Source organism: Pteronotus mesoamericanus, unplaced genomic scaffold (genome assembly GCF_021234165.1).
Source record: "Pteronotus mesoamericanus isolate MK-2021 breed Mesoamerican mustached bat unplaced genomic scaffold, CSHL_Meso_final scaffold_1066, whole genome shotgun sequence".
Classification (NCBI taxonomy): Eukaryota; Metazoa; Chordata; class Mammalia; order Chiroptera; family Mormoopidae; genus Pteronotus; species Pteronotus mesoamericanus.
In genome coordinates this window covers 2,627,593-2,650,643 of record NW_026555299.1, presented here as the reverse complement: position 1 = coordinate 2,650,643, position 23,051 = coordinate 2,627,593, and the positions used below count along the sequence as shown (strand labels likewise).

Genomic DNA, 23,051 nt, shown 5'->3' with positions numbered 1-23,051 from the left:
TCATTCTTGCCCCCGGGGCCCATTTCACCGGCTTCCCCAGCAGCCAGATTGATTATGAAGAAGAACGGAGCCAAGTGTGTGCTGAGGCTGATTGGTCCTGAGGCCGGATCCTAGCCTGGGTGCCTTTTACAAGCAGAGCTCAAGGACTTGGGAAAGGAAGAGCTATCTGAGTTGGTTGCTGGGCTCTGGACTCAGGCACTCCTACCGCTTGTGGGAAGAGTGTCTTTGAGCAAGTGCCCTGCTCTCTCCAAGCTCTAGTTTTCATATCTGTAAAATGGGGTTGCACAGTCTAATAGAACATAGAGAGCCGTGCGTAATAATGCTGGCCGTGCGCCTGGTCAGGAGCGGGTGCTGAGCAGATCGCAGCCGGCGTTATCGTCTCGGTTAACTTCACAAGGGTTGCAAGAAAGAGGGGAGGTTGTGAGTGAAATTACAGAGTGTGAAACCTGGATGTGGAATTTGGGATTGCAGGTAAATGTACCTCATTTACCAGGTCTCCAGGGCTTTGTTGAAATTTGATAAAAGATAGTTCTAGAATGATAAATTCCATTATCAGTTAAATGGGAAGGGGAAGGGTTAGATCATGGTTTTGGAGCATTTTGGGGTCCTCTCAGAAGTTATATTTATATATCAATATATACAAAATGCTAGGCACGTTTTAAGGGACGCCTGTCCCTCGCCAAAGCCTGTTTGTGGACACCAGGTGAGGAACCCAGGCCTGAATCCTCTCAGAGGCCCCCTCCAGCTTAAGTGTCCTTCACTCTGTTTCTGGTTGTATCAAAGGCCAGAGTTCAAGTCCAAATTCAGGCCAGCCTCTTAATTCCTCTGCTTTTCTGTTTGCTGGACTGGGAAGTAGCTGGAGAACAGGCGATGCTGCTGTCTGCCTCCTGCGGTTCTGGGAGGAGCATCTGAGACGTGACGTGCGTGATTCCCGTGATGTGCGAAAATACTTTGTCAACCGTGAATGGCTTCACAAATCATTGTTGTAAGCGTTCTGCTCTAAGGCCAGGTACAGGGCTGAAAATCTGAATGTTTTATGGATTTGATGGATTCCTGGAAAGTTGCAAGCAAATCAGGTTTCTGAAAATCCAATCTCTGCAGCATCCGGTTATATCATCACTTAAAAGGGGAGCCCAGCAGTGCATCCGCGATTGTGACAGAGGTTCTGTGGCAAAGCAGAATATTCCTCCCTATTAAAGGCATGCTCACATAGCAAATTTTCTCAAGCCAGGGGAAGAGATGGGAGTTCACAGAGGATTCCAGAACATTTCTGGTGGATTCTGACAAGGTCGTCAGGGGGAGCTTGTCGGTACCATTTCTTACCCTGCAGAATGCTTAAGAACATGGGCTATACTGGTAGAGACCTGAGTTTGAACTTCAACTTCCCCATGTATTTCCTTTTTGGCTTCAGGCAAGTTACCTAACAGCCTTGAATGTCAGTTTCCTAATCTGTAAAATGGGGGTGATAATAGTAGCTACTTCATAGAGTTATGAGAATTCATGAGACAGAGTACTTGGCACTGTGAAGTTGCTCCATGGGTGGCAGCTGTTGATGTTTTATCATCGATGCCTTTATTAGTTATTACCGTGGTCAAAAATAGCATTCTGGTTCACATGGACCATGCTTGACCCAGGGGGCCGAAACTCATGCTTTCGTATTTTCTGAGGATCTGTCCACATACAACCTGAGTTTTAGGCAGACTTTTAAGGGTCATTCAGGACAGTTTTGCACTTTCTTCAGCTTCCCTGACAGAGGGTCCTTCAGCAACTGCTTAAATTCTCCTAGTAACAAAATTCTCACCAATATCTGCATCTTCTAAGTGCACACTGGTCCTGGTCCTGCCTCCCCAGTGGTCCTTCCTACATCTGATGATGGCTCTGCTTTCTCTGGGCTCTTCTACTCCAGGCTAAGGTGCCCCATTACCACGCTGATTAGCCCGGTTTCTTGAACACTGTTATCAAAGTCCTCACATCACAGCACTCAGCTCCTGGGCTGGTCCCAGAAACTCCAGGCTCAGAGGGGCCAAGGAGTTGACAAGAGATAATGCAAGGGAGGACTCTGGGAAACTAGCCTCCCCAGTGCAGCTTGGGGGCTTGGTCCCAAGCATCTGCCCCTGGACTGCAGTGCCATCTCAGTCCCAGGACTGGAGGCCCATATCCCGATCTCTACTTAGGGCAGCCTGGGCTCGTTGCCGAACGCGACATGGTCTATGTGCCCTGTGTGATCCTGCCAGTCACTGCTCCCTCTGCCTGGAACACCCTTGCCGTCCTTGTTTTCAAGACCTCAGCTTAGATGCCACACCCCTCCCCCGAAGGTCCTCGACTGAACTCCCAGTTGCAGGGCTCCAGCTCAGAGTCCGCCTTATTCCGTAGCGTTCCCCACCGCAGTATTGACCGTGGCCTCTCACAGCGGCCTCTCTTTGGTATCCCCCTGGACCGTGAGTTTTGTGAGAACAAAGACGTTGTCTACCTGGATCACCATTTTATCCTCAGAGCCTGTAGCTGCTCCCTCAGTGACATTTGCTGAATGAATGAATGCTTAATTTGAGAAAATCCTGACAGGCAGGAGAGAGAAGCCAAGAAACACCCCTCAGTTAGTATCTGGATCTGAACCCCGCAACAGAAGCCTCAGGCAGGTCCCATGTCCCTCACAGCTCCCATCCAGGTCTCTCTGCCCAGGCAGAGCTGCAAAACAGGCTGATCACAACAACCCACTGTGGACCCGCAGACCTCCCATCACTCCAGATGAATCATAACTAACATTCACTCCCTCCATAAATAATGGCAGTCATGATCACAACGCTAACAGCCATCATGTGTTGAGTGCCTTCCACATCGGTCATCACAGTAGTGCTGTGAGGTTGGTTTTGACTCCATTTTATAGAGGAGGAAACTGAGGCATGGCCATGAAGTCACCTGCCCAAGGCCACTCATAAATGTTGAAGCTGAGAGATTCTAGTCGGTTCCTTTGGCTCCAGCGCTCTTACCACCCACCAGGTGCCCCTGCTATTGGCTGCCAGGTTTACAGATGCTTCTCTTTTGCCCCCAGGAGAGGACCAGTCAGAAAATGATAATGGAGGGTGATTAGGATTATGATAAAGGACAGGGTTCTATGAGATTCTAGGGGAGGGTCCTCAAAGGCTGGGGCATCATTTAGGGAGACTGCCAGGGAGAAGCCTGAGCTGCATGTTTTCTCTTTTTGTCTCAGAATTTTAAACCACAAGGCAGTGTAGTCTCATAAGTAGACAAAGCAAAAGCCTTGTCCCCCTTCCCTCTCTCCTCCTTGCCAGAGAGCTGTATCTCCCAGACCTTCCATGCACATATAAGCATAGGCATAGCCCTGACCGGTGTGGCTTAGTTGGTTGAGCGTCACCCCACAAGGCAAACGCTCACCAGTTTGATTCCTGGTCAGGGCACAGGCCTGGGTTGCAGATTCCATCCCTGAGGGCGCGTAGGAGAGGCAACTGATCGATGTCTCTCTCACACATTGATGTTTCTCTTCCTCTATTCCTCTCTCCCTTACCTTCTCTGTAGAAATAAATAAATAGAATCTTTTAAAAAAGCACAGGCATAGCAGGATGCTTAATAACCTGCTGCCGGGGTGGTGGTGGTGGGGAGTTATGTGTGCCGATTTCCTGGGCGTAAATGCTCCCGCCATGGCTGATTTCAAGCTACCGACATAAAGGCACTGAACGAGCGGTTGGGAAGAGAGCTACACAACTATTACATAGTGTTTCTAGATACCGGCGCCTTCAAGAATATAGATAATAGTAAAACGTAGGAAAATTATTAGGAAGTAGTAAGCTTTGAGTATTTATTACCTTTTAAAAAATATGTCTTAATTCAATTGTAAGTTTATATAACATTTTTAATAATGGCTGGGTTTAACAGCTGGATCATGAAATTTTAGAAAATTTTACAGTCGATTCTCATTAGCCAGTACAAGTCAGCTCCAGCACAGCACTCATTTCCTTTTTACTAAAATAGTAACATTCTCTGAATTTTTTCTTTAACTTGATTTTTCCTTAAAAGATTCTTTATCCAATAATTCCTTCATTCAACCAATCTTGTACCATATGCCATGCACTGTGTTAGGAACGGTGTATTTCGTCTTCATTAGCTTGTAGTCTAGTGATGAAGACAGTCAGCTACCAAATCTACAGGTAGATAAACACCATTCTTAACAAAAATGCACCTTGTAAGTAGATCTCCTAAAAAATTGTAACAGGATGATGTCACAGAAAATGCTGGATGGGGGCAGGTGTGTGGAGGTCAAGGTGCAGCAGGGGAGAAACTTCTCGAAGTTCAGGCCAGGAGGAGCGTCTTCTGAGACCCCAAAGATAAGAAGGGACCAGCCATGCAAAGTTGAGTAGGAAAAGTATGCAAAACCATTTCTGTGAACTTTACAAACATGCGAAAACAGTTCTGTACATTGTTTTTAGAACAATCCTTGTAGAGTAAAAATGGGGAGGCTCCCTACCAGCTTCGGGAAGGTGGTTACCCTTGGAGGGAGGGAGAATAGGAGAATGAGTTGGAGGCAGCAATGGTCTTCAACTACATCTTGGTAATTTCTTACAGCAAGAGAAAGCAGAGGTCTGGGATGAATATGACTGGTGGTGATTTTTGTTGGCTATAGCTGATGAGTACCAGGTTATCAGCTACATCATTCTTTATAATTTCTGGGTGCTTGAAATAGTTCATGATTATTACTTTTTTAAGAATGGGGGAGAAGAGGTCGTAGGCAGCGGACCTGACCAGAGTAAACATTTACTCTCAGGCCATTAGGGCTACAGAAACGTAAAGGGAGAGAGAGGCTCAGGAGAAGTTGGGGAGGTGGCCGAGCGCCAGGCCATCTTGAAGGCTGTGACCCTGAGTACGAGTTTTATTGTAAGTGCATTCGATGCCCCCTTGCGCTGGAGAGTGACACTATGTGACTTACACTGATGAAAGAGCCCTCTGGCTGCTTTGAGGGGAATCAATGGAGAGTTAAGAGTGGCGTCAGGAAGGTTAGCTCGGATCTCCTGTGGTGCTCTAGACAGGAGGTGATGTTGGGCTTAGACCAGGGTGGAAGCAGGAGGCACTGGAGAGGTACGTTTTTGAAATCTGATTCGAAGGACTTGCTGAGGGATCAGAGATGGGGGTGGATGTGGTTTGAGAGAGGGAGGAATGAAGAGTGACTCTTTTTTTAAAAACCAGTTTTATTGAGATATGTTTCATATACCATAGAGTTCACCCATTTAAAGTACATTACTCAGTGGTTTTTGGTAGAGGTGACTTTCTTTTTAAAATCTGAGTGGATGGTGGTTTCTAGTACTGTGATGGGGAAAATGAGAGAGGTACGGCCTAGGGGTGAGGCCTGAGGTAAGTTTGAGATGCCCATGAGACATCCAAGCAGGGATGTCTTATGGGAAATTAGATATTCACATCTGGAGCTTGCAATAAAAAATTTGTGAGTAATGAACAAATTGAGAATCTCGGAATGGATGCGAATATCCATAGAAAGAGTATAGGTAAGAAGGTCTGTGGGGGGAACAAGGGGACCTCCAGTCCAGGGGGATGGAGAGTTTATGTTTTGAGCCCCAGCCCACCCTGCCAACCAACAAACATATTGCAGTGAGAGGACTCCCCCCACCACCCGCCAGAGAGAGAGAGAGAGAGAGAGAGAGAAATGCAAAATGATCACAGAGCTGAAAACAAAGGCCTACAGGGCTCCAGTCCAGAGCAGGCAGGGTGGCGGTGAGTTGTAGCTACTAGAGAGCAATGTGAAAAAGAAGTGCCCCGTGTGAGGTGGAGAGTGGAGCGGATTGGCTACTTAAAATAAGAGAGAGGGAGAGAGAGATAGGCAGACAGACACCCACTCAAAATGAACCTCCAGACCGAATGAATCTGCAAAACTAATGAAGAAAATGGATGTAAAAAAGACTCCAGAAATCAATGACAAATGAATTCACTCTAATTACAATAAAATTAGTAGAGTATTCTCAAGATGAATTTAAAATAACCGTTTGGGTCTCTACCAGGAGTAGACTGGACTGTGAGTAACCAAGTCCTCAGGAAATGAAGCTTGATTTAGCTCTTCACTACCTCAATGCTTGGATTATCCTCATTAGTCCAAGTTGATAGCTAGATCTCCAGCTATCACATCTGCATTCCAGGCAGTGGATGGTAGAAGGGCATGTATCAGTTGTCTTTTGAAGAAATTTTCAGGAAGCTGACACATGACACTTTTCACCTACGTCCTTATTGGCCAGAACTTAGATAGAGGAGAAGCCAAAAAATGTGTTCTGTTATTATAGGTAGCCAGGTGTTCAGTTATAATTCAGGATTTTTTTTATAGTGGACACAGGGGATAATAGATAATGAGGGGTATTTAGCAGCCACAGCCTGAGGATCCTTAAAGGAATAAAGAAAGGAGAGTATCCATTAAAAAGATAAAGATGGAAGGGTGGTTTTTTTGTTTGTTTGAATTGAAAACCTCTGTTCTTATAAAGACATCATCAAGAAAATGAATAAACAAGCCACAGACTTGGAGAAAATGTTTATAAATCATATATCCGATAAAGAAATTGATTCCAAAATATACTTTTAAAAACTCTCAAAGCTCAACAATAAGAAAAAAAACCCCACAATTTCAAAAATGGGCTAAGGATTTGAAAAGACACTTCACCAAAAAAGATATGCAGCTGACCAGAGATTACAGGGGGCACAAGGAAACTCTTGAGGGTGGTGGATATGTTTATTTTCTTGATTGTCATAATAGATGCACACATTTGTCAGAACTTATCAAATGGTACATTATATGTCAATTATACTTCAGCAAAGTGTTAGAAAAGGAAAGAGAATGAACATGACATGAAACAAAAAGGGGCAAACGAAGAAAAGATGGCTATAAACAGGAACCAATTAAAATCCTCGGAATGAAAAATATTCATTGCATTAAAAGTACTCAGTAAAAAGTGAAGGAAAGAAAGGAAGAACCTCTATAGCTGGCCAAACTCTGGACTGGATACAGTCAAAGAGAGAATTAGTGAATTGGAAGAGAGTTCTGAGAAATTTTCCCAGAGCACTGCCCAGAAAGAGAAAGCGAGAAAAATATGAAAGGGTACTTAAAAGATATGGGGAATAGGTTGAACTGCTCCCAAATACATTTGATACAAATTCTTCAAGAATCTGGAGAAAATAACCAAGAAGCTATCCTCAAAAGCGTCACAGCTGAGAATTTTTCAGAATTGAAAAAGATATAAGTCCTCATCAAATAATGTACTCAAGTAATGCAGAAATTTTTTAAAAGTAAATCTCCACTTCAAAACCACATAGTGAAGGTACAGAACATCAAGAATAAAGAGAACGTCTTAAAATTTACCATAGACAGATTATCCACAAAAGGACAACATTAGACTAAGAGCGTGTTGCTAAAGAGCCTATGACAGCCTTTTTGGCAATCTTCAAAAGCACTGAAAGAAAATAAAACTTAATCTGCCTAAAATTCCATACCCAGCTGAACTCTGATTCAAGAGTGATGATGAAATAATGACAGTTTTACAGAAGATGAAGGGGCCCAGCCCAAACCCTGAGGGTCCCGAACGTTCAGAGATTTGAGAGAGGGGGAGCCCTCTCAAACCACATAAGTCTACATGTCTAGTCATCCAGTGCTGGCTTCTGTCTCCCACAAAAACGAGAGAACCAGTGGCGGGGGTGGGGCGGTGGTTTAAAGGAAGGAAGGAAGGGAGGAAGGGAAGGAAGGAAGGGAGGAAGGGAAGGAGGGAAGGAAAGAGAGAAAAAAGAAAAGAAAGAAAGAGGCTAGATTTGACTGTTGCAAACCCAAGCTCAGGTTCAGCCCTACAGCAGCACTGGCATCGTAGCAGAGGACAAAAGGCAAAAGGAAGTTTCTGTGCAGCAGTAGGTGGGGCCAGGCCCTGGACCCTGGTTTGGAGCTCGCTCCAGAATGGCCCATTCTAGACTCTCTCTCTGTCTTCCAGATCGTGGACAAGAACAACCGCTACAAGTCCATAGATGGATCAGACGAGACTAAAGCCAACTGGATGAGGTGAGTCCTGCTCTCTGCTGATTTCCTGGGATCCTGGCCTGAACTGCGGAAAGAGACCAAGGGAGTATGCTGGGCCTATGGGGTCTCCAGTGGTGGAGGCCTGTGAAGGCCCCGGGACTGCTGTTGCAGGGTTTGGGATGTGTCTAGCTCTAGGCAACCCTCTAGCTCCCCCAGGTTTCCATCAGCGACCTCTGGAAGGGGCCTGGGGTCAGATGGGTGGGCAGGGACTCCTAGAAACTGCACAGTTCTCCATGTGTCAGGAATACGCAGGCCCCTGGCCCCTGGCAGCATTCCCACACAGGGGCAGCGGGCTGTCCCTCCACCCAGCACTGTGCCACCTCTCTCAGGGCAGACTCCTGCTGGCGTGCTGCCGGACCCACCTCAGGGCAGCCACAGCAGTTTAGATGGCACTGTGGAGAAGGAGGCTTCCGGCTCCGTCCAGTTCAGTTTTTGATGGTGCTTGCAACGCAGGCATGAGTACTTGCCAGAGTGGTTTTACTGTGGTCCAGTGTTTGGGACAGAAGTCTGCCCAGAAAGATCCTTGGGACAGCCAGCCAGGGAGAGCAGGAGGCTGGCCAGGGTCGCCCAGAGACTGAGCTGAGCTTGGAACTCCGACGGCCCCCTTTCGGTTCCGTGCTGTTCGTCTGTGCCGTGTGCCGGGCCCTGTCGGTGGCATCTCGGGGGGGGGGGGGGGGTGTGGGAGGTCAGACTTGCCTTGTTGCCTTTTTGGTGGCCTCTCTCTGGGACTTGGGAGTGGTGACAGGGTTTGGATCTGGGCTGGGAGGGAAGGCAGGCCTCGGATAGCTGGACCCAGGGGCACAGCCACACTGTGGATGGGGCCGTCTGTGGGCATCCATGCAGTTCCGTGACTCATGGCGACTGGAGGCTGAGAGATTGTGCTTGGAGGGCGGGCAGTGAGGGACTTGCTGTATTTAAACTTTGAGACTTCCCAAGCAAGTGAGGAGACAATTGGTCTGAGGTAGGGAGCCTGAGTCATTGTCTCCTGTCCCCTTCTCTGTGGCTTCAGTGCCCACCGTGCTGCCACCTGAGAGCCTCAGCCATGCCCTGAACGTGGCTCCAGGAAGGCAATCCACACTCCTAACTTCCTCCTTCTCCCCGACCACTGGGTGCAGGTCAGTGCAGCCCTTGCAACTCACTAGCCGTTACTGGGCACCCCAGCCCTCCCAGCCCTCCCAGGACTCACCCCCTCCCCCATGGAAATCGCTTTTTCTGAAGCTCTTGTTGAGTGGAGGCACAAGCCGTGAGCTGCAAGGGCCCAGCTGAAAGGGGTGGGGGGACCTTTGAACCGAACTTTCTAAGGGGCCAGGATTTTCTCTGAAAGCACAGTGGGCAAAGACTCCGAAGTAGAGACCAGGTGTCCGGCGGGCCATCAGATGGCTGCACGGCCTGGGCCCCTGGCCTGTGCTCCTGTGCCCTGTCGCTGCAGCCTGGCTGTCGGCAAGTGGAGGAGTGTCTGGGAGCTGTTGGATGCCAGCCCTGTCTGAACTGTCACTTTCAGAAACTGGCCCGTAGAGCTGGTTCTGTTCCACTTTTCCACCCATCTCTGATCTTTCAGCTTGGGAACAAGACTCCACCACAATTCCAGAGCAGGGGATTCATCCCCAGAGCTAAGGGAGCCATCGTCTCTGGCACCCAGAGGCTCAGGTTCACCGGGGCTGGAACTGAGCCCAGGGCACTGGTGTTTTTCAAAGCTCTCCATGGTAATTCCGATGTGCCACTAGTGTTGAGAACCACCGCTCTGTGCTGATGTAAATGCTCCAGGGGTAAACTGAGGCCCAGAGCTAGTCAAGGTCATGCACTCAGGGGCGGAACCCGGACTTCCGGGCTAGTGTTCTTTCTGCTTGTGCCCAGAAGCGTGGCTTCCTGAGCCTTGTGTGGGGTGGGTTCTGCCACCGCTACCTTGCTGGCATGGGATCTATCCTGTTTCTGCTCCAGGCCTGTTCTGATACAAAATGACACCAGGGTAGTCACAGCCGCGGGGCCCTCATCTCATTAAAGACTCAAAGAGTGGGTGGGGCCGGGTACATGGTTCCTTGCCATGGAGATGCCCCCCGGTGGTAGTTGGCGGGGAAAGCCAGTTCATTCTCCTTCCCCTTAGTGCGCAGCTGCCATTTGTACTGCTCTTTGTCATTTGCAGACACCAGTCACTTGCACTGTCATAGCCTAGGGTCTTGCAGAGGATCGAATGGAGTCAGTTTCTTCAAATAACAATCAGGGGTCCACCTGCATAATGAGCACTGACTCAGTGGTAACCCTGTGCTAGGCACCCTGCGTTCATGAAATCAGTGATCCACGACCAGGGGCCGTTTTGCCCCCTGGGGGTATTTGGCAGTCTCTTCAGGCATGTTTGGCTGTCACATCTCTACGGGTGGATGCTGCTGGGTTCTCCTGGGCAGAAGCCAAGGGTGCCGATAAATCTCCTATATACTGCCCAGGACACCTTCTTCCTGCCCCCACCCCCGCCCACTAACAAAGAATTTTTCAGCCCCAAATGCCAACAGTGGCGGGATTGAGACACCCCTGCGCACAATCCTCCTGGCGGCGCTGGGAGGTGACACTAGAACCACCGTCCTTGTTTTACAGAAACGGGTTTGCAGAGGAGACTCGGCCTCCAGCCCCAGGACTGTCCGAGCACCAGGCCCAGGCTGCGGCCTTCCTCTCCAGCCTCCGGGGCAGTGGTGTTCGGGTGGGGCGTGAGGAGGAGGAGAGAGGTGAAGGGTCTTTGTGCTCCTGGCCGCTCCCTGAAGCTTTGGCAGCAGTCAGGCACGTGAATCGGGTCCCAGCTCTCCGTCCAAACCCCGGGTTCCTGTCTTGAGTGGACTTTCTGGCATTAGTTGAAGGGTAGACAGAACCTTACTATGGAGACTGAGTTCCAGAGCCAGAGCAGGTGCCGGGTCAGAAGGGGGAAGGGCCACGCTGCCCCCTTGGCCAAGGCCCCTGCCTGCTCCATGCAGATGGAAGCCAAGGTCACTCCTGGTCTCCATCGAAGTAGAACTCGTCTTGCAGTGGGCGCTCGTGGGCTCCTCACATTCTATCCCTGAGCTGCCAGAAAGCCACAGCAGCCAACTCCCAAGAGGAGCAGCTGCCAGCCAGTGCTCCAGTTGGATCAGAGCCTGCATACACCCAGAGGTGGGGACTTGGCGGGGATTTGGGGGCAGGGGATGGAGAAGAGAGCCACTGGGCAGAATAAGCTCTCTGTGACCATCCCCTAATTCTGGGCGGCACCAGCAAGGCCACACACCACGCAAGGCCCATGTGAATAGTCTCCCTGTTTAATTATTCGTCCTCCAAGCCATTTATAGAGGCAGTGGCCTTATCCTCACCCCAGTAGGCATCCTTTGTTCCTGTTCTGGGCTTTAAAGCTCTTTCACATCCCTGCGCTCCCCGCCCCCCCGCCCCTCCTTAGTAAGAATCCCCTAGGTTGGCGTGGTTGCTGTTCCCTTTCTGGATGCAGAGAATGGGCTGGGAGAGGCTGAGTGAACCGTCTTGGCCGGCACAGCTAGTCAGAGGGCCTGGAACTGGAGGTGGGGGGCTCAGTCCAGCGCTCCCACCCGCGTGCGTGCGCCATGTGGCCTCCCGCCTTCTCAGGAGTAGTGGAAGGACCTCTCGGCAGGAGGAGGGTGTGGTGGTGGTGAGCCGGTGAGGGTGCCCAGGTGCCTCCTGGCTCCCCAGCTGGGGGCCGGCATTAGGAAGGAGGAGGACCACCCACATTGCCGGTCATTTACCCAATTGTGCTTTGTGGGATATTCAACCCAAGGAATGTGGCACCCCTGGCTGAGCGTAAGCGGAAACCCAAGTTCTCCAAGGAGGAGCTGGACATTCTGGTCACCGAGGTGACCCACCACGAAGCTGTTCTCTTTGGGCGGGAGACCATGCGGCTGTCCCATGCCGACAGGGACAAGATTTGGGAAGGCATAGCTCGGAAAATCACCTCCGTGAGCCAGGTCCCCCGCTCCGTCAAGGACATTAAACACAGATGGGATGACATGAAACGGAGGACCAAGGACAAGCTGGCCTTCATGCAGAAGTCCCTGTCGGGCCCTGGGGCCGGGGGCCGGGCCCCTACCATCATGCTCACCGCCCACGAGCGGGCCATCGAGTCAGCGCTGCTCTCGGCCCGTGCCGGGCACGGCTTCCCCAGGGCAGAACTGGACGGCACCGACAGCCCTTCGACCAGCTGTGAGTACCACCGTCGCCCCTCCCCAGGCTCGTCCTTGGCGGGTTCCCATCCACTTCCTTCTCCTTCTGTCCCTCTCCGTTTCGCCCATCTTCCCATTCTCCCCTCCTTGTCCCCCTCTGTCTCCTCCACCCCTTTCCGTTCATTCATTCTAGAATGTTTCCTGAACCCTGCGCCAGGAGTTGTGTATAAATTCTACACCGGCCCTGCTCTTGGGGAGTTCCTAGACTCGTGGGAATAGACAAACTTTAAGTAAATAATCGCACAAGGATATTTGTAATGAAGGACTGAGGGACCAGCACAGGAAGTCCCGAGAGCTGACTTCATAGGGGTGCGACCTGTGCCATCGCTTGGGCCCTGGGCCCCGTGCTGGGCCAAGTGCTCTGCTGTCCCCTTCCCAAAACTCAGGGTAGTTTTTGAACAAGGCACCCTGCTTGTTCATGTTGCATTTGGCCCTGCAAACGATGTAGCGGCCTGTCTGAGAACAAGCGGTGGTGGAACAGACTCTCCACCGGGGGCTGGCTGGGGAAGGCTCCCGGGAGAGACAGTTGAATGGAGATGCAAAGGGTGAGTAAGAGTTAACCGGCTGGTGACTGTGTGGGGTGCAGAGGAGGGGAGGGGAGAGGAGCGCCTCACAGGCAGAGAACAGCATGTACAAGGCCCCGCATCAGGAAGGCGCTTGGCACGTTCCAGGAACAGAGAGGAGCCAGGGAAGCCCAATGGAGCAGGCGAGGGGGAGGGGGCGCGAGAGGAAGCCAGCCAAGTCTTCAGGGCCCAGGCCACGGAAAGAGCAGTTCTCTCTCCCTCTGTCTCTCTCCCTCTGTCTATCCCTAACATCTTTATTTCTGTGTTACTTTCTGCGTGTCTGTGCCAAGCCGCCTCCTCCCACTTCCCTGTACTCTGCCTCTTGCTGCCTGCCGTGAGGCGCTCTCTGTGCTCTCTGAGGCGCTCTCTGTGCTCTCTGTGCTCCCTGTGCATACCACCTTCGTGTCCCCCTTTTCCCCCTCAGCACTTGTTTCCCTCTCTGCCCTCTGCTTCCTGTGTCTCGGGACAGGCTTTGACTCCAGGAACTGGGGTGCCCGCCAGGGGCTGGGGTGTCAGATCTCCTAGATGAGCCCTATGCGTTTCTAGCTGGGGGTCACCAGGAGGGGGAGCAGTCGAGGCCCTTCTGTGCTGGAGCTGCACCCACTTCAGTTCTGCTGCTGCGCACACCCCCCACCTCCACCCTCAACCCCAACTGGAGGCCATCTGGCCGCTGAGAGGCAGAGCAGGACAGGAGGGCTCCAGAGAAGCCGGCTGCTGGCCAGCTCATGGGAAGGTGGTTCGCAAACACCCAGCCTTCCCTCCCCAGGCCCCTTGCTATTGGGATCTGCTAATTTCCTGCTTGGCTGGGGCTCTTGACAGGTGACCGTTCAGACTCAGATTTTTAGGACTGGGATGGAACGCAGAGACCATCTAGTCTAAGTACCTCACTACCCAGATGAGGAGGCAACTGAGCTCCAGAAACAGAGGTGCCCCCAGAACCAGGACCCAAACCCAGCTCTGCCAGCTCCCTGTGTATCACTGGTTTGCTAAGTTTCAGGATAATTCCACCCAATTATTAGAAAAAGGAGGGGGCGCAGCACCCAGTGAAGTCCACTCCCTAAATCTTGCCCCATTCGCCCCTCATGCCAGAGCAAAGGTAATGAGGTTACCAAATGCGACCTGGGCTGGGCAGGGGGCCCGGGACCCTGTGCAGCAGGCTGGGCCGGCCCTCCCTCTCCTTCCGCACCAGTCAACCAGCTGTTACAGCACTTGGCCAGGGGCTTGGTGGGATGAGGCCCTGGAAGGGAGGGAGCAGCATCACCTCAGCCCTTCCTGCTCCTTCCAGCCCTGCCATGCCGGAATGGGAGGCCCCGACTCCAGGGGGGTGGCTGCTGTGCCACCAAGAGAGGTGGAGAGGCACTAGGCTCTTCTTGCGCTGGCCCAAACGAGACCCCAGGGCCGCTGGGAAGTGTTCAGCTAGGGGCTAGGTGAGTCAGTCTGTCCCCCCATCACCTCTCCTGGGGTCATTGTGAATTCACCCCCAGGGGTACGGGTGTGCCTGTCTGTAGGGTCAGCTCGTATATGTTTTCTTCCTGCCACGGGAGTCAGCTTATAACCTGATGACAAGAGAGCTGAGACCTGCGCGTGCAGGGGCTGGGCCTCTCCATGCAACTGGCTGTCTGTCTGATGGTCCCTGTGTGTCATCAGACTCTCCTGGGTCGGAGGGATTTGTCTGTCTCGGTGACCTGCCCTGCGGGGCCGGCACCTGCTGGGCTTGTCTGTTCTGGCTCCCGTCCCTCACCTCCTTTCTCCAGCTTGTCAATATTCCACTCCCCCACCGCCACCCTTCCCCGGCGTGACTTAAAATTGCAGATTCCAGCAAGGCCACAAGGTGGCCCCAAGCAACTCAGAAAAATGGCCTCATGGAGGCTGGAACTCAGAGCAGCATCATAGTACCTTTTGGCAAGTGTCCCTCTGTCACCTTTGCGTCTATTCTCTGTGTAGTCTTCTTAACCCTGCTAGGTGGGCCAGTGGTTCAGGAGGTAGAAAGAGGAGGGATTATCTTTGCTTTGCAGAAACTGAGTCACAGAGAGAGGAAGAGAGCGCCTTGGCTGACATGCTGTCACTGACACTGGGGTCCCCCTGCCCCCTGACCTGGGCTCTCTCACTCTAGACGGCTGCTGCTGCTGTGACAGGAAGGAGACCTGGGCCCTGCTCCTACTCATGTCTCTCCCCAGGGCGTCTGGCCCGCATCCCTCAGGGATTTGGGGAGCCAGCATTTCTCCACGGGTGGGTGGGCAAGGGGCACGTGCCAAGCTAGGCTGAGCAGCGACAGGGTTGGGGGAGGCTGGCAGCGCAACATGGGGGGCAGGATCCAAGCCCAGGGCCGCCCCCTTTCTCCCTGTTGTAATCATTTGCCCTTCTTTGTTTCTATTCCCCAAGATGATGAAGATGAGGAGGCACCGGGGCCCTCGAGACAGGCGATGCGGGTGTCCCTGCAGCGGTCACTGGAAGAAGAGGCCCGCCTGGCCAGGCCCACCCTTCTCCGCTCATCCTCCTCCTCAGACCAATCCGAGACCGTGGGCCCTAAGCCAGAGACCCTGTCTCGGCCCTCGCCCCAGGCCCAGGCCTCCTGCAGGACCCCTCGGCCGCATCCCGGCCCACCCAGCACGGGCCTTGACTGGCAGCTCCTCCATGCCCACGCCCAGCAGACTGAGATGTTCCAGCAGTTCTGCCAGGACCTGGTGACCGTGCACAGGGACATGGCAAACAGCATGCACGCCATCAGCCAGGCCATGGCTGAGCTGACCAGCCGTGTCGGTCAGATGTGCCAGACGCTGACAGAGATCCGGGATGGGGTTCAGGAATCTCAGCGGGGGCCAGATGGGGCAGCCCCCACAGGCTCTACACACCAGGCCGAGGCTCCCCCGCCGGAGCCCCCAGCACCAACACCGGCCCCTGCACGGACTACCCGGTCTCGGAAGAGAAAGCACAACTTCTAACCTGGCCAGTCTGCACTAAGAGGAAGAGAAACAGAGGAGGGCTGTCTGGCCCTGAGACAGGGGCCAGTTTCTTATGCCCAGGTCTGATGGCCCTTGTAGGATTTTGGGGGGCTGTCATCTCCTCTCCGAGTGCAGGTCGGCTGCCCCGTGCTGTAACAGAGCATGTATTCAGCTCTACTGTCTCATCTTTGGCAGATGCTCAAGATGCAGGAATAGCTCCCTGCTTGATGCTTGCTTGGCCTGGAGCGTCAGCCTCCTCTTGGCCTGCACCCTATGGCAGCAGGCCTTGCAGGGAAGGGGGGAACAAGTGTGGGGAGCACCTGAATGGAATCCTGCTTTCCGTCCTCAGGGCTGCTGCGCCAGCCTCCCAGGTCCTGATTCTGCTGCTTTGGAAGGGGGCGAGGCCTGCGGATGGGCGGGTGGAGCCCAGCCCCTCCAGGAGGAGTCTGTCCTCCCCTCGCCCAAGGGTCTGACCCTGGCAGGTGGCGCCCCTGCCTTGGCCTTCTGCTTGCCCTCCTGTGTGCGTGTGCTCAGCTGCTGTGCTTGCCTTTTGTGGAGAGGGGAGAAGAATGGGATGACGTCAGAGGAAGGAGAAGACTGCCTGGTGTTCGTAGGGAGAGCACTGGGTGCTACTCCCTGCACTTGCAGGTGTGCGATCTCATTGGGTTCTCAGGACAGCCGAGAGGCAGCCAAGTTGGGTATCAGTAGCCTCATGATTGCCATCATCATCTGCGTTTCATAGATGACAAATGACACAGCAGTTAGTGGTGGGGCCAGGATTAGAGGCCAGGTCTGTGGATTTTTCCAGCCCCTCTCTTGGAAGCCAGATTTGGATTTGGGAGGGGTGTTGCTACTTGCCTGGCCCTGCCTCAGCTCTCCTGGGTGTGAGCGGGAGGCAGCAGCAGCCTTTAGGAGGTGAGCCCACCCACCCCACCCTGGCAGGAAGGCCAGTGGCTCAGGGGAGGCTGGGCCCAAGTCTTGGGATCCAGAAGGAAACATGTCTTCTGGCTTTTAAAAGAACCCAAAGCTGAAAGCCCAGAAGAGCTCCTGTTTGTTCCAGGTTCCAGCATGCCTTGCCTCTGCTTGCTTGGGCTGCATATGCATTAGCTACACATATCTGTAGCTTCATGTTTCATTTTGGAGTGTGGGGAGAGTGCCAGGTTTTTAGAGTTCCAGAGAGACGTGAAGGGTGGCAGATGCAAGTTTAGATCTGACATGGGTGCATCTCAGCTCTGTGTCCTCTTTACTCCCTGGCCTAGACTGACCCTGGCAGAAACTCTCATACCCCGGCCCTTCACCTTCTCACGCCCGCCCCCTAGAGCCCTAGCGGGGCTGGGAGGACTGCTGTACCCAGTGCCTGCCTGGCCATTCCTGGAGCACTGCTTCTAAATCCAGTCGAAGCGTTGTCCTTTGTAGGGAGAATGGAGGGCAACTGCATTGTCCCCATGGCCTTGGCTCCATCTCCCTGTTCTGTGGTTCTTTGGGGGTTCCTGCTCCCCCAGACTGAACACTCCCCTGTCTGACAGCCCAATGGCTTGATTATTGCCTGGCATTGCCCTGCCCTCTGATGCTGGAAACAAAGATTGCCTTCCCCAGTATTTTTGTTAAGATGGCAATAAAAAGAAATTGATCTCACACTTGGAACACACCTGGTCTCCAGGATCTTTCTTTGGTGTGTACTCTCTTTCTTGGCTCCCTGTGAAAACCTCAAGGCCCCCAATGCAGGGGTTAGGTGACCGAGGGAAGCATCCTGGCGCGAGGGGGGCAAGTGCGCCTGGCATTTCCTGGGTCCCGTCGCTCTCAGGGGCCCTCTATTCACAGCCATGCGAGGCCCTTGGAGGGAAGGAAAGGAACTGAAGGGCTGGAGGACACAAAGCATCCACCTCTTAAACCATTCAGCTCTATTTAATGCACATCAAAAGTGAGATGTTGCAAAATGAATTTTACTGTTTGTTCCCCAAAAGTAAGTTAGTAGTCCTGGGAAAAAAAGTCACCATTTCTGGTAGGAGGCTCCAGAAGACTCAGGTGCTGTCCATTTGCCATATACCCCAGATATCACCCTGAAGCATGAACTTTTTTTCCGGCAACCTCCCCACTGATCCAGGTATCTAACACAGGCAAGGCCCTGCCCACCTAGAATGAAGCTTCTCAAAGGAGCTGAAGTGGCTTCCTCTGGCTGCTCTTGTGGGGTCTCCTCAGCAGGGAGGGGACCTCCTGACATGTGCATTGCCTTGACCTAGTGCAGTCACACAGGGAGACCCTCCCAAGCAGGAAGCCCCAGGTCCTGACCAAGAATACACCCCCTTTCTGGAAGGTTCCATTGGAATCTAGGTCATCCTTTGCTGTTCTTGGCCAAAAAGCATGGCCATGAAATCAAGACAATACCATTTCCAGGAGATGCAAAGATGGTGTGAAATCGGGCCTGGGGTCTTTCCCACCAAGGTCAAGGTGCTAAGCAGTGACTGACTGGCCTCCCCCTCTGGTCCTGAGGAGGGAAGGGGCAAATTGGAAGCAAAGGGGACAGAGAGATGAAAAGACTTGTCAACTTCGGATGGAAAAGATTTTAGTTTCTCTTGGCTTCAGTGGGGATGGTGGGGCTAGCATGTCAAAATAGGAAGATGGAATGGGGCCAGTGGATGGAAATGAATGGGCAGCCAATTGCAGCTTGAGATAGGAAAAGCCCTTCTAGGAGTTCGAGGCTTCCAGTTATGCCAGGGGCCAGCTGGGTGATGTTTATTCAGAGGCCTAGTGACCATGTGGTGGGTGGATGCATGATCCAAAGTCCCTCCGAGCCCAGAGACCTAAATGCATGTGGGAACACAGAGTCCACCCTCTCCTTGGTCAGTCATTCCCCATGTCTGCCTCCCTGACAAACAGCTTCCTTGCCATCGGAGACATAGCCGCTGAGCAGGAGTGTCTGAGCCAGGCCTTCCGCTGTCCCTTCCAACACAATGAATGCCCCGTGGGTTATTCTCTCTCTTGAGTTAGAACTGGTAGTCATTTCCTCACCCAGGGAGAAAATATGGCGCACTTGATAAGACACAGTGGGTAAGGCCTGAGAAGTATGGTCTTGGGTCCTCTCCCGCACCCAGAGTCAGCGAGGAGGTCAGAATAAAAACAATCCACTTGCATCTTGAAAAGGTTCAGTCCAGAACATACCCCCACCACTACCACCCACCCCTTCGATTGTTTCAAAAGTCCCCAACTGTGTGGCTTTGATTTGAAATGCTATCAAATGAGCACTGTCATTTGCAGAGCAATGTGTGTTGGGCAGTTTCCAACACAGTCCGTGCCTTCTCTCCAACAAGGTAGTGACCTATTCCAGGGAGGGCTCTTGCTTACCGGCGGCCATGGAATGGGACAGGCATGGGTTTTCGTAAAGGGATTGTTTGTGGGGACAGGAGGGTTCTGGGAGTGGATCAGCCATTGGGTGGTACTGTGAAATACTTTAAAGGGCAAGACCTGCTTGAGGTACAGTAATTGATGTTGAGACTGAGCTGGCTCCACTTAGCTTGACCTCAGAAATCATACGGCATAATCATCTTCTCAGGGGAACGGTTGTTACGATACACTAAGGGTTGTCGTGTATATCATATTTCAAATGCCTAGCTTCAAAACAACCAAAGACAACCAGATGTGGAACAAAATCAGATCTGTCTTTGAAGCTACATTGTGATCGATAAAAGGATTTGGGGTTCTCTTCCTAAACATCAATTTTTGTTGAGTAGAAAAACTCCAGGAGGTGGAAAGGGAAATTGATTTGAATCCTTCTAAACGTTCTGACTTTAGAAGTTGCTCTGTAGAATAAATCTCCGCTAGTTATGTGTTCCTCCTCTCTTTTCTTCTGCAAGTTGAGTGCTAGGGAAGAATGATTGCAGTCCTTAGAGCTTGATGGCTATTTAGAAATGGAAAGAAGAGAACACTGTATTCTTGCGAGTGATTCCTGTGAACAGAAAGATGAATGGACGGTTTGCCCTCTGTACCTGGGAGTAGGAAAGTTTGGATCCACCTCAGCTCTGTTCTGTGCTAACCACAAGGCTGATTAAGTTTGGGTGTCAAATTGAAGACTCATGTTAAATTGGGGGCTAGAAAATATTTTGCGCACTCAGAAGACATGTGAGATATAGAGAAAAGGCAGACTCCTGCAATTGGAGAGTTAAGGTTGGGAAGTATTTATTTGGAAAGAGTTCTCTGGGCCAGGGGTCCTCTTTTCCTTTTCCCTGAATTCTTTGTTAATAACAATATGGCTGGGTGTCCAGAGGTCACAGTATTGTCTTCACGGTTCAGGAAGACACACACTCATGTTGGATGTTGACGAGAACACAGATGCGTTAAGGCTAAGATCCTGGACCAAAGATCTAGGGAGCTAAGCGCCATGAATGTTGCATGCTCCACACCTTCCAGGTGGAGCTCATGACTGGCCTCCCTCGCATGGGTGAAGCAGCCAAAGCTAGTGGCCTCTTTCCCATCCTCCTGGGGTCTGTGCAACACCCAGTTGCCACAATGGATTGGTCCCTGGGCTCGAGGGGTTGCCCTCATCACAGTGTCCTGCAAGGCTGAGCAGAGTAGAGTGCACAAGGGACTCTCCAGATAAGAAAGGGCAGGATGTACTTGAAGCGGGCTATGCCTAGGGCACCGCAAGTGGCAGTCGCAATGCTGCTGGCTGCCAGTAAGGCCACCACTGCTACCTGACACTGGAATTGGCATCTATGTACATTGCTTCTTTTTTTAGGGAGTGGGAGTAACATTAACAATTGTTTACTAAGGAAAACTTGGAAAGTACAGAAAATTATAAAGAAGTGGATCCACCTATAATGGATAATCACTGTAAAACTTTGATATATTTGGTTCAGGTAGTTTACTGAGGCTCATTTTTAAAGCGTGATGGGACCATAGGACAAATAGCTTTCAGATCTATTGTTTGCCCTGCATTAAATCAGGACCATTTTTCCACGTCATGAAAGATCCTTTCAGAACCTTTTTCTCTGGAAGAGTAACATTCCACTATATGAATACACCAGGGCTTGTTAAACTGTTCCTCTAGTATTAGACATTTAGATGTTTTTGCTTGTGCACGATCATAAACGATATTTAGGCAGCGTTGTGGTATGCAGAGTTTGCATATTTGGCCTGCATGTTATTGTTCTTTTTTAAAATTTTTCAAAAATTGTGGCAAAATACACATAACATAAAATTTACCATTTTACCCATTTTACGTGTGCAGCCCATTGGCATTAAGCGCGTTGCCATTGTTGTGCAGCCATCGCCGCCATCCATTTCCAGGGCGCTTTTCATCTCCCCACCTGGCTGCCCACTAAACTCTCACCCATTAAACATTAAACCCCCATTCCTGGCTCCCTGAGCCCCGCTTGCTCCCTGGGCCTCTGGCAGCCACCATTCTACTTTCTGTCTCTATGACTTTGACTACTCCTATAAGTACCTCATATGAGTGGGATCATACAGTGTTTGTCATTTTGTGACTGGCTTATTTCACTTAGCATGTGTCATCAAGGTTCACCCATGTAGCATATGTCAGAATTTCCTTCCTATGGATGGCTGAATAATATTCAGTGTGTCTCTACCACACTTGGTTTAATTCACCCATTAATGGACACTTGGGCTGCGTCCACATTTTGACTATTGTGAATAGTGCTGCTATGATCATGGAGATACAAATACTTCTTTGAGTCCATATGGCCAGCTGCTTCCCAAAGGGTTGTGCCAGTTGATTCATCACCATTTGTATAGAGACCCTTTTGCCACCACCTTTACCAATACTGATGGTATCATTAAAAAAAAAAATCTATGCCAATGAGCTACTCTGCAAAATGTGCTATTTTGCATTTCCTATTACCGATACTGGATATTTTTCATGTGTTCATTATCCATTGGGGTTTTTTTCTGTGAATTATTGTTTTCCCGACTGCTTCAAATGTAATTCTTTGGACCTTGCCAGTTGGACAGATTTCGGTTACTTCCCTGGCTTTTGAGACTAACCATCATAGCATAAGGAAAAAATGTTTATTTTTGACTACAAATTTCCTAGACACTGGTGTAGCCCAGAACGCTAACATTCCAAATAGTATCCTCTTGCCCTTTTAATCTATACGCCTCTGCCTCTCTGCAGATGTTGTGCCATCTCTCCATTCGGAGGTGAGTGAGGTGACAGTCTGACTACTAGGACTGTCATTTCAGGGAGAAGGGGTGAGGGCCACAGGTTCTGAGGGTTTGACAGAACTTTAAAGATTATCTGGGCAGTGCTGAGAGGGCGCTCTACGTGCCCACGTAGGAGCCATGCCTTCTCGTGGGAAAAGCATTGACCTCAAAGCTCCATCTCCCATTTTTTTAACTGTGCGACCGTGGGCAAGTCACAGCCTCTCTGAGCCTCAGTTTCCTTACCTTAAAATAACTTAGATTAACCAGCAGTTGCCAGCTTTTCCTTACCATTTTCATCTGTCCCCACGGGAGCCTATATTTTTAAAGATTTTGATCTTTAGCAGATATTTATTGCTCTCTTGGGCACCCTTGTCACATGGGTTATTTCTGCTAGGTTTTATGAAATACTGAAACCATTCAAAGATGCCACCCTCACTATTATCAGAGGCCCCTGGGGTTAAAAGTTAGTGGAGAGCAGATGATCCATCAGTTTTCCAATCACCTTTCTATCTGGCGTTGAATCTTACACTTAGCAGAACCTGGGAGGCACACAGGGCAGGTATCATTTCCAGTCTCAGAAAATGGAGATTCTTAAAGGTTCAGAGACCCGCTCAAGGTCACACAAAACAGTGATGTTGAGACAAGGGGCTGACTCTACCTGGCAGTCTCTTCCTTGGTAGGGCAGCTGCCTGTCGACTTTTGCACAAGTCCACATGCTGGTGGACTTTTAACCACTGTCACTGACTCCACATTGTGCCCAGCACCAGCAGGCATTGGCCAAGGAGTGACCCATGCATTCTCACCTGTGCCCCCTCGCCCCCAGATACGTGGTCATCTCCCGGGAGGAGAGGGAGCAGAACCTGCTGGCGTTCCAACACAGCGAGCACATCTACTTCCGGGCGTGTCGGGACATCCGGCCTGGGGAGCGGCTGCGGGTTTGGTACAGCGAGGACTATATGAAGCGCCTGCACAGCATGTCCCAGGAAACCATCCATCGCAATCTGGCCAGAGGTGAGTGCCCACTCTCCAGGTGAGGGCCATGCCCGCCGCCACCAAGCCCCAAGGGAAGCCAGGAATGCTTTTCTAGAAGCGTCTTAAAAAAACAATTGGAAAATACAGTACA

General features: G+C 51.2%; 1 protein-coding gene across 2 annotated transcripts in view; it reads left to right on the top strand.

Annotated features, from left to right (window-relative positions):
- PRDM11 (PR/SET domain 11) overlaps window positions 1-23,051 on the top strand; it is a 78,274-nt gene that overhangs the window by 47,626 nt on the left and 7,597 nt on the right. The window contains exons 5-7 of one of the 2 annotated variants that reach the window (XM_054587111.1): window positions 7,980-8,047; window positions 11,826-12,247; window positions 15,213-16,658. In XM_054587111.1, the coding sequence (XP_054443086.1) occupies window positions 7,980-8,047; window positions 11,826-12,247; window positions 15,213-15,772 (1,050 nt within the window). In that variant the 3' untranslated portion in view covers window positions 15,773-16,658. Of the gene's footprint in view, window positions 1-7,979; window positions 8,048-11,825; window positions 12,248-15,212; window positions 16,659-22,751; window positions 22,940-23,051 lie in introns of those variants that run through there. The other variant, XM_054587110.1, reaches the window with a different exon arrangement.